Source organism: Syngnathus acus, chromosome 24 (assembly GCF_901709675.1).
Source record: "Syngnathus acus chromosome 24, fSynAcu1.2, whole genome shotgun sequence".
Classification (NCBI taxonomy): Eukaryota; Metazoa; Chordata; class Actinopteri; order Syngnathiformes; family Syngnathidae; genus Syngnathus; species Syngnathus acus.
In genome coordinates, this window is record NC_051108.1 from 8,631,841 (window position 1) to 8,643,144 (window position 11,304).

Below are 11,304 nucleotides of genomic sequence, written 5' to 3' on the forward strand. Positions count from 1 at the left end.
AGCAGTTTCCATAGCGTATTGGTCATCCTGTTCTTCTAAGACGCGAAAGACCCCCTGTTTGAGACTGGGTGGGAACAACATTTTCTAAATCTATTTGTCAGTGTTGTCTGCTTTGCAAAGTGTGCCAGGGACACCTCGGCAAACAGGAGCCATATAGTATTTGATAAAGTAATCACATGTTCTCCGAGTTACAATGTCAACTGGTGGAACTTACTTTAGATCTTGGATGGTTTTAAAGCTAATGCTCTTCTGGATTACCGAGTAATCGGTTGAGACCGGCGTAACTCTACGACGGCTTCCTGCTTATCCGGCCGGTGCTGACGGGTCCCTCGCCTTGGCCTCGCAGCCTCGTGATCGTCGGAACCAACGACCTTCGCCGTGCTAGCCCCGTGGTGTCCATCTGCACCTGCCCCGACTGGGTGCCCAGGACGCTGCTCACACGTTTGCCTGTTTTGTGATGTTTTCACCGATTCACGACCACGGTCCATTGGGCGCCGTTGAACTGGACTGTCCTTACACCTGTTTATGGACCCCGTGGAGGCTATTTTGTGTGTTTTGGGGTGTTCTCTGATATTGAGGGGTGCTGGTTGGCCGCTGTTACTTTTTTTCCTTTGCTTTGATGGCTTTTATCTTTCGTACTTAAACCCGTTTCTGCCCAAATTGTTATTTCTAAAAAGGTGCATATTTTTTGGGTCCTTAGGTGTCCCTAAGTACGAATATGCCGCGCTTTTTTGGTTATGACGTCGCGTATACGAAATATGCGGCATCTATATATAGACTATGTGCTGATACGTGCACAAAAATCGGAGCATTCTGACGATTTGCAAGTGTAACGTGATGTAATTTATTTGAATGTTCAGAGATAGTTGTGTTTTACACGTAACAGCTGTCTGCAACATGAAAGGGACCATTTCCACAATTTTCAATGGGCGTGCATGTGCAACGGCGGCCGTCATCCCCAGGGTATGGGGACCAGCCGTAAGAAAATGCCAAAGTTTCTATGAACACAAGTGGCTTTCATAGCCGTATTTATTTGCAACAAACTTTCAACAACAAACTTTCAAACTTGCGGTACCATAAACGCAGATATAAACTGTAACTCAGCAGTGATGATGTTCAGCCTTGCGCCGCCACTTCCGGTCAGAAAACGGATCACGCGACCAGTGCTTCTCACACATTTTATTCCGGCTGGTGGTAAGCACGGAAACACTTCACAGTGCACAGTGCCACGCGGCACTTGGAGCACGCACTGGACGGACGCGACTTGCAAGTCGGCAGTGCGCACTTTCGGCCTTGCGCCGCCACTTCCGGCCAGTGCTCCACGGTGTCGAAGCGGGAGTCATCGGCAACTGCGCACACGCGCGGTCTGCCCGATCTCCGAGCTCGAGTGGCGCCTGGTGCTGCAACCAGAGTTCGGGCCACCTCGCGTCGGAACTCCAGCAGAGACATCCCGCCGTGCTCATCCAGCCGGTGCAGCACCCATGCATTGAAGACGGCCGCGTCCAGCATCCAGGTGAATATCGGCCACCACCACTTCTTCCGGCGCATGTTGATGCGGTAGAGCTCGATGCTCTGGTCGGCGCGGTCCGTGCCGCCCATGCTGCGGTTGTACAGCTGGACAACAAATGGCTGGTCCACTGCCACCTTCTTCTTCTCCTGCCTTGACCAGCGTGACACCTTCTGCAGAGGATGCTCAGCGGCGAGGGTGGAGGCGATGGTGACCACGGCGTTATCCTTCCACCGAGTGAGCGCAATCTTGTTTGCCGTGTCGTACACGACAGACACGGCACCACGCGGCTTCCTCTTCATAGCCTTCTGATCTGTGATCGGGCAAGAGCGCGGGATGCGGTTTTCTCGGATCGTCCCCGTGCAAGCGTAGCCCCGCCTGCGCAGCTCTGCAACTAGCGGGAGGCCGGTGAAGTAGTTGTCTATGTAGATGCGTAGCGGAAGTGCACGCACAGCATCGGGGAGGTTGTCCAGAAGTCGAAGGAGCGTGCCACCGCCCTTGCCGAACTTGCGTTCCACTTCAGAGGCATCTACACTCGCCCCCTGGTAGATGTCGAAGTGGAGCAGGAAGCCGTTGGTCCCACTGTTCAGGCACCAGGCCTTGTAGCCGAACCGCACCGGCTTGTTTCGGATTGCTTGCTTGCATCCGTGTCTTCCAAAGTATTCAATCATTGCCTCGTCCAGATCAAGATTGCAGTCCATTGGATACGCCTCCCCGAACCGAGCGTTGAGGATGTCCATCATGGGACGCAGCTTTGTCATCCGGTCGCTGCTGTTCTGGCGCGTGTTGTCGGCACAGTGAATGTAGCGGATGATCTCCTCGAACCTGTTGCGTGACATGGCCCCAGCGACGAGGGCGCAATGGAGATCTTCATCTGTGTTCCAGTAGTGTCGGCGACTGGGGAGCTGGTGGTAACCCGAGAGCAGCAAGATCCCCACCACGCGCTTCAATTCTCCGATGGTGAGCTGGAAGTTGGAGTCAGTCACCGCCGCATACTTGATGGTCTCGCGAACAAGGTGAGGATATACATCGGAAAGGAAGAAGTCCAGCTTCTGAACTGCGCTCTTTCCAACCAAAATTGTGGGGACGGCGAGAGGCCTGGCGTCCGGGAATTTTGTCAGGCGCGTTTTACTGTTGGTCCAATTGTAGTCCAACGCATCTTTCTGCGAGCGTTTCTTTGAGGTGGAGGCCTGTTGGGGCTCCTCTTCTTCCTCAGTGTCGCCATCATCATCATCTCCGATCACACGTCCGTCGGCGAGGACCACCACGGCGGGAGCGCTAAGCTGCCGTCCCGAGAGATTATTGAACGTTCCTCCGCAGTCTTCCTCGCCCGTGTCTTCGTCAGACTCGAAACTGACCACGGGTGGAGCAATAAAGATTTTATCCACAACTGCGTCCTCATCTTCGATTGCATCGAAGACCTCCATCGCCGACTGTGTACCCATAGACGCGGATAGTCTATGTATAGATGTTTCGCATAAAACAATACATAGAGGAAATACGTTAGGGCGAATCATCACTGCAATCACATATGTCAATAACCATTATATGATAATTGTTCCCTAAAAGTTTCACCCTGCTATCTCGAGTCTATCATAATTTCCCGGAGCTCACCTTTTTGCATCTTCCATCGTGAATCGCGATCGTCCGGCTTCGCTCACTTAGCATGCGTGACTCATAAACTGGCAAAATGGCAGCGGTTCCGGGTTCGACAGGTCAAAGGTTGGTTATAACCGGATACAATCGGCACGAATGCTTGTCGTCATTTGACGGCGTCGGAAGCTGCGGAAATTGGAGCGTCTACATATAGACTACAGGCTGAAACGGGACTTAATGGGTTTCTTTGTGGCGCTTTTGTGTGGCAGCCTTATGAGAGCCTATTGAGTTGCGCTCATGCCATCTGTGTGTCTTTTGTATACCCACTCTGTGGTATGGATTCTGATGGGGCCTGAATTTCCCCACCCCCGGGATCAATAAATGTTCAATCAATCAATCAATCAATCAATCAATCAATCAATCAATTAATCAATGTTGGCATGGTGTGATTGTGAGCACTCTGAATCTAGCAATCCAAGTTCAAGTCTTGGTGGAACTTCCAATTTGTAGTCATTTACATGGAACACAAATTTGGAAATTCCAATTCAGTACTTTGTGGACAGCCCTATGAGTGTGTAAGCCCTGCCTCCACTACTTTTGTCAATTTCGTAAAATGAGCGCCTGTTAGTGCATTGTGCTCAGAAAGAATTATGCTCCTCCTTCTGTCACTGCCAGGGTTCTATGGTGTAATGGTGAGCAATCTGGACTCTGAATCCAGTGATCTGAGTTCAAGTCTCGGTGGGACCTCAAATAATTTGTCATTTAGTTGGGAAAAATTTGCGAAATGGCAACAGCTTGTGTGCTGCCCCATGAAATCGTATGCTTCCCTACACCTGAGGGTTCCATGAGCGCTCTAGACTCTGAATCCAGTGGTCCCAGTTTTAGTCTCGGTTGGACCTCAAATCTTTGGTCATATACAGTCGTATGCAAAAGTTTGGGCACCCCTAATCAATTTCAAGATTTTCTTTATAAATCCTTGGCTGTTCGGATCAGCAATTTCAGTTAAATATATCATATAGCAGACAGACACAGTGATATTTGAGAAGTGAAATGAAGTTTATTGGAGTTAACGATTTGTCAAGAAGAATGGTCCAATATTCCTTCAACCAGAATCCACACTCTCATTGGAAGCTATAGGAAGTGTTTAGAGCAGTGGTTCTTAACCTTGTTGGAGGTACCGAATCCCACCAGTTTCATATCCGCAATCACCAAACCCCTCGTTAGTGAAAAAAATGTATATATTTTTTTCAAATTCAAGACATAGATGTTTTTTACTGGCACACAAAATGAGCCGTGCATGAACATCACCTTGTTCAAAGAATAAAACCAACACAATGCATGAATTCACGTCAAATGACATACCAGCAAATCAATGTGACTTCTGCTGTTGCCTTTGCGAGACCAGTTCAGATATGCGTTATCACGAATTTATAAATCAGGTGTGTTCGGACCTCCCCAGAAGAGGCTCTGCTGAACCCCTAAGACCGACTCACAGAACCCCTAGTTTGACCGATTCCAGGTTCAGGACCCCTGGTTTAGAGGCTGTTATTTCTGCAAAAGGAGGATCTACTAAATATTGATGTCATTTTTCTCTTGGGGTGCCCAAATGTATGCACCTGCCTACTTTTGTTGAAATAATGATTCCACACTGTCTGCAAATCCTATAAACTTCATTTCCCTTCTCAAATATCACTGTTTACCACCGGCGCCATCCACCATGCATGGATTCGGGCCATCTGATTGGTTCCTTTCGGTTCGTTTTTTGGTTCGATTCGAATCCGGGTTATGGCATAATCAAATTACCTTGTTGAATTTGTCTGCTGGTCACTGTTGCTAAACAGCCTTCCTTTGGACAATGACAGTTTTCCACACAAGTTTACAGTCAATACGGTGTTGTAGGGCGAGTGGCGCAATGGATAACACATGATGGCAGATTTAAGTGATGTTTTATGTATGATGAGAATCAAAATAGCAGACGAAAGAGAATCAAGGTAAATTAACTCAAGCCGTTTCATTGCAATTGATAGCCCATATGGCATGCACCTCAGATTAAATGGGGCTAGTTCAGGGGTCGGCAACCCGCGGCTCCAGAGCCTCATGCAGCTCTTTAGCGCAATCCTAGCTGCTCCCTGGAGCTCTTGCAAAAATGCGTGAAAATGGGAAAAGATGTTGTTGTTTTGTTTTTTTAAATATGGTTTTTAGATGGTAATCATGACACAAACATTCTTATTCTGTAGAAAATGTACGTAGTTGTGAATATATTAAAAATAGTGAATATCAGAGTGGCGCATAGCAAGCGACACAGCACAGGCGAGTTGTAAACAAACAGGTGTTTGAGTGACGGGCCATGGATTCTAAAGGCAAAAACAGAAAGATTGCTGATAAGAAAAGAGGGTTTAAGAAAGAATGGACTCAACTATTTGCTTTCATTGCCAATGCTGAAGGATTGCCTGAATGTTTGATTTGCAATGAGAAGTTGTCAAATATAACAAAAAGAGCAATTTGGAGTGACATTTTCAGCTAAAGCATGCTAAATTTGCTGCCGATCACCCAGTTGGAACGGAGAGGGAAGGTGCAATTTGAGGAACGAAAAAACAGTTTCAAGAAATAGATTGCATCTCCAAACTCTACTACTGCTGCAAGTTTTGTTGCAGCCCGGGAGATAATAAAGCGCGGAAAACCATTCACCGATGGCGAGTACATGAAGGATTCATTCGTTAAAATATCAGAGTGCGTATTTTCGGACTTCAAAAACAAAACCGAGATCATTCCGAAAATTAAAGACATGCCTCTCTCCGCAAAATCAGTGAACGGAATGGTAATTTGAATGGCAAACAATATTACCAATCAGCAAATCATCATCATCGTCATCATCATCGGTTTAAAGTCCGCTTTCCAGTTGCCGCTGGGTTGGACTGGATTCTCGATATGGCTTTCTTCCACCGGGAACGGTCCATGGCCATCTCGTGGTTGATGCCGAGTGCCTTCATGTCGGCTGCCACGGTCGTCTGCCAGGTCTTTTTAGGTCGGCCACTGGGTCTTGTTCCCTCTACATTATACGACATAACTTTCTTCACCCAGTCGTTCTCGTCCTTCCTCACTACATGTCCGTACCATCGCAGTCGGCCTCTCCTCACCACATCCACTATGGCCTCCACTCCCATCTTCTTTCTCAGCTCTGCACTGGTCTTTTCCTCCCTCATTGACACACCACACATCCATCTGATCATCCTCATTTCTGCTCTGTTTAGTTTGTCTTTGTGTTCTGTTTTCAGGGCCCATGCTTCACTTCCGTACGTCATACCACTTCTGACGCAGGCTGAGTACACTTGGCCTCTCATCTTCAGGGATGGGGCCTTAGATGTTAAGTGAGTTCATGATACTCATGTATCAAGGACATCAATTCAGCTCCAGCTTTCTCAATTGCCTGTGAAGAGTCGTGTGACGTGACCGATATCGAACAGACAGCTCTGCTATGCAGGTACGTGAACTCTAATGGGCCGTAAGAAGAAATTGATACCACTAAAAGGCCAAACACGGGGGGAGGACATCTGCGAGGCTGTGCTGCAGTGTTTAAATGACAGCGATACACACTGGCCACCTGATTTCAGACGCTATAGACGGCACACCGAGTTTGAGAGGGTCGCAAAAGTTTGTGACTTTACGACAGAAAGCATTGGATCGAAATTTGCTTGCATTCCATTGCATAGTGCACCAAGAGGCGCTGTGTGCGTAAACATTCCCACCAGAGTGTATGGAGGTAATGAACCTTGTCATCCAAATTGTGAAGAAAATAATCGCAAAAGCATTAAACCACCACCAGTTCCGTGAATTGCTAGATGAAGTTGAGAGCGAATATGCCGATCTCCTGCTGCACAACAAAGTCTGCCGGCTATCCAGGGGCAACGTCTTGCGTCGCTTTGTTGCTTTGTATTTGTAGCCTACTTAATTATTTTAATAGTAGGCATACAGGTCATGTATTGACAGTCTATATTGCCTTATAAAAGGTTTTTAGATTTTTGCCACTCTCGACAGGTATGTTTTTTTTGGGGTGGGACAACATGGCTTTTTGAACATTTTGGGTTGCCGACCCCTGGCCTAACACGTGAAAGATCCCCAGTTCGAGACTGGGTGGAAACAGCTTCTTCGACTATTTCTTGTCATTGTTGGTTCCTATGCAAAGTCCATGACAAATTAAAATGATTTTGCGCTGCAATTATGTTGTGGTACCTGATTTGAGACTGGGAGAAAACTGGCTTCTTTCACTCACTTTAGATGGAACCATGCTGACTCTGATACATTCCATTTGGTAGTTCTTAGCTGTGTCTAAATTCATATCACGTGTCACACAAATGCAGCCTGTAAATGATGCGCATGTGACATTGGCCTGTCGAAAATGGCAGAGAATAGGAGCCAGCTGTGTTTCAAAGTAGGCCTCATTCGATAGTTGAACCCAAGACCTCTCGCACCCGAAGCGAGAATCATTCCCCTCGACCAACGAGCCCCGTATCAAATTAGCTGACGCCGTTACATTCCGATTGGTAGCGAATATGACATGGACCTGAGGACTGCATTTCGGTGATTAATGAATTTTTATAAATATCATAGCCAGTTTGCGCGTATCCTTTCAGGGTCATAATTGTATGTCTACCGCTGCCTCGTGGCAGCCAGGCCTAAAAAAAGATAGGAATGCCTGAGGGAGTTTCACCAAGATGAATTCAGAAAAACTTGATGAAATAAACTTGATATTAAAACATAGGTGGACGTAATGTCTGGAAGCTTGTGTTTAACAGAAGGCTGTTTGGCAACAGTGAACAACGGACAAATTCAGCAAGGTAATTTAATTACGCCATGACCCAGATTCGTTCCGGGGATGCTGCGGCCACAACGCTATACGATCATGCAATAGCATACAATGAGTTTTAGGGTCTTTTCTTTAGGATCTTCAGCCAGGACACCCAGGCTGTCAGGGTTTTCCAGATTATCTTGATCGTATGATTATGTTGGAATGTAACCTGTAATAAATAACCTAGCTAGATTAGTTTTATGCTTATGTTGGAATGTAACCTGTAATAAATAACCTAGCTTGTCCCATCCTACACAACGTCGTAAAACACCCCCTGCTATGCTTTGACTAGAGGTCAAGGGCTTTCTCTCCATCCAGTCCACTCTCACCCCCACCCTGTTTCTCTTAATAAAAATGCTCTTGCAAGAGGCCAGAGTCAGACCTCATTCGATCATCGCTGTATGCACAGCGACGAATGACTCTCCACCTGCAGGTGTTTAAAAGGGCATACTGTCTCCCGTGTGGTTCTTGCAAAATAAGTTAGAGTGAGCACCACTCTAACACAGGCATACCATGAAAGAATGTTGATGTTAAAATTAAGATTAAAGATTAAAGTCCCAATGATCGTCACACACACACCTGGGTGCGGTGAAATTTGTCCTCTGCATTTAACCCATCCCCGTGTGATTTTAATCCATCCCCTGGGGGAGAGGGGAGCAGTGAGCAGCAGCGGTGCCGCGCTCGGGAATCAGTTGGTGATTTAACCCCCCAACTCCAACCCTTAATGCTGAATGCCAAGCAGGGAGGCAATGGGTCCCATTTTTATAGTCTTTGGTATGACCCGGCCGGGGTTTGAACCCACAACCTTCCAGTCTCAGGGCGGACACTCTACCACTAGGCCACTGAGCTGGTGGTGGACCTATCAGACTGCGCAGATCCAATGATCCCAAAGACTTGAGATGAGACAACATGGGAAAAACTTCTTTGTTGACAGTGTCTGTGAGTCACTTCAGCGCTTAAGATTCAAGTGCACATAGCTAATGTTGACCAAAAAATGGCATATGAGCTAGCCAGGAATCGAACCTAGAATCTTCGGTTCCGTACTCAGATGCATTATCCATTGCGTCCATTGCCCCAGAATAGGTCGTGCCTGCTACGTTTGTGTGTAACATTTTTGCAAAAATGATTCGAACGAGCTGCGGGCACAACGCAGAGTACCGTAAATTCCGGACTATAAACCGCACCGGACTATAAGCCGCACCAGCTAAACTTGGGTAATGTTTTAGTTTTTTTCTTATACAAGCCGCACCGGACTATAAGCCGCACGTGCACACGCGTTTTTTACAAAGAAAGACCGTTCACAGAAAGCCTTTTTAAAGTTTTAATAACATACTTTAACATGTCTTTCTAAACATTGCCTGTGACGCAGCAGTAGTACCGCAGCAACACGGAAGTGTGCACCCGAGTTATTAACAAAGAAAGACTGGACACAGAAAGCTTTTTTAAAGTTTTAATAACATACCTTAACATTTCTTTCCAAACACTGCCCGTGACGCGGCAGTAATGCGGCAGTAATGCCGCAGCAACACGGAAGTAACACAAGACTAATAGGGCTGGATTAAAAAAAACATACCCGGTAAAAGTCACTGAGACGCGGCGGTAACACAGCAGCAACACGGTAGTACAGCACCAACAGGGCTCGTTAAAAAACATACCAGTAAAAGTAAAAAAAGAGCTTCATCGTCTTCATCTTCCTCCTTCCACTGAAACCATCGAAGTTTTCCTCCTCAGCGTCCGATTGGAATAGCGTTAGATATCCTTCGCCTCACACTTGCTCAGTCTCTCTTTCGTCGTCGCTTTTATGCATTTCTTCGAGTGTGATGAGGGTCTGTTCATGCTAATTTTATTCATGCACGAAGCGCTAAATTACATTAAACTAGTGAGCGACACGTATAGCTTCAGAGTAGACGGGACCACGAAATAAAGAAAAGGGTGACGCAACCGTCTTGACAAACTAGCACGTCTTCTTCGGCGCATTATCTCTTCTTCGTCTGTCTCGCTCTTGCTTCCTTCTAGAGCGCCCCGGAGGCCGTAAAAATCCATAAATACGCCGCGCCGCCATTTGAGCTCTATTTCCCTCTTTGACAGCCAAATCGATTGCTTTTAACTTAAAAGCTGCATCAAATGCATTTCTTCGTGTGTTTTCCATGAGGGTGTGTGCGTGATGCGCGAAATGTTCAAAACACAAACTAGCACGTCTTCTTCGGCGCATTATTTCTTCTTCGTCTGTCAGCGAGACAGACGAAGAAGAAATAATAAGAAGAAGAATAATAAGAAGCAAGAGCGACTTGCTTCCTGCTAGAGCGCCCCCTGGAGGCCGTAAAAATCCATAAATACGCCGCGCCGCCATTTAAGCCTCGGGGTTCAAAGTAACCTTCTGAATAAAATGCATTAAAAGTTCACGTTCATTACAACTTGTTTTTGGTGAGCAAAATGTCAGAAGAATTGAATTTAAATGCTGATTGATTGGGTTTTAATACAATGCAGATGGTCCAAACAGCGCCACTGCTTTGTGTAATCTCTGAGTCACATGGCAGAGTAAGAGAAAGGGTTTAGAGCCCTTTGACGCAGGTCACCTAGCGTGCATTCCTACTAAAGCTCATAATATCATCTGGCGAATGTCCGCTCCCTGGCGAACAAGATGGACGAACTGCTGCTCCTCACTTCAAGGAACACGGACTTCAGCAGATCCGCCGCGCTGTGCTTTGTGGAAACGTGGCTCAGCGAACGAACCCCCCACCACGCCGTGGAGCTAGCCGGGTTCAGGCTAACGCGAGCAGATCGCAGCGCGGAGCTCTCCGGAAAATCAAAGGGAGGTGGTCTCTGTTTCTACATTAATGAACGTTGGTGTACTGATGTCACGGTGTTGAAAGAGTTTTGCAGCCCTCTCCTAGAAACACTTTTCATAAACTGCCGGCCGTTCTATTCACCACGGGAGTTCTCCTCGATCGTCATGGCGGCTGTTTACATCCCACCACACGCACGTGCGAGTGAAGCCACGCAGATGCTGGCTGACCAGGTAACAGACATGGAGAAACTTCTACCAAACTCACTAATCATTGTTCTGGGTGATCTTAACAGGGCGAACCTCGCACACGAACTGCCCAGATACAGACAGCACGTAACGTGTCCCACCAGAGGGGCACAGACTCTCATCTGGAGCTGAACCCGCTCAAGACCGTGGAGATGACAGTGGATTTCAGGCGAGACCCTTCACCACTTTTACCCCTCACTATCCGCAGTAATACTATTCTCTCCACAGACACCTTCAAGTTCCTGGGAACCACAATCTCTCGCGACCTGAAATGGACCGGCCTCATAGACTCTGTCCGGAAGAAGGCCCAGCAGAGGCTGT

At 47.1% G+C, this 11,304-nt stretch overlaps 1 protein-coding gene and 1 non-coding gene across 2 annotated transcripts; one reads left to right on the top strand and one right to left on the bottom strand.

Annotated features, from left to right (window-relative positions):
* Positions 1-1,179: 1,179 nt before the first annotated feature.
* LOC119118389 (piggyBac transposable element-derived protein 3-like) lies at positions 1,180-2,934 on the bottom strand. Its single transcript, XM_037245367.1, has one exon. The coding sequence runs from the start codon at positions 2,932-2,934 to the stop codon at positions 1,180-1,182; it is 1,755 nt and encodes a 584-aa protein (XP_037101262.1).
* An 844-nt stretch (positions 2,935-3,778) lies between these two features.
* On the top strand, positions 3,779-3,850 carry trnaq-cug. The gene has a single exon. It is a non-coding gene; the product is annotated as a tRNA-Gln (tRNA).
* The last annotated feature ends 7,454 nt before the right edge of the window (positions 3,851-11,304 follow it).

Coding starts and splice junctions, on each gene's coding strand:
- LOC119118389 (XM_037245367.1), bottom strand. CDS start 2,934: ATGGAGGTCTTCGATGCAATCGAAGATGAGGACGCAGTTGTGGATAAA.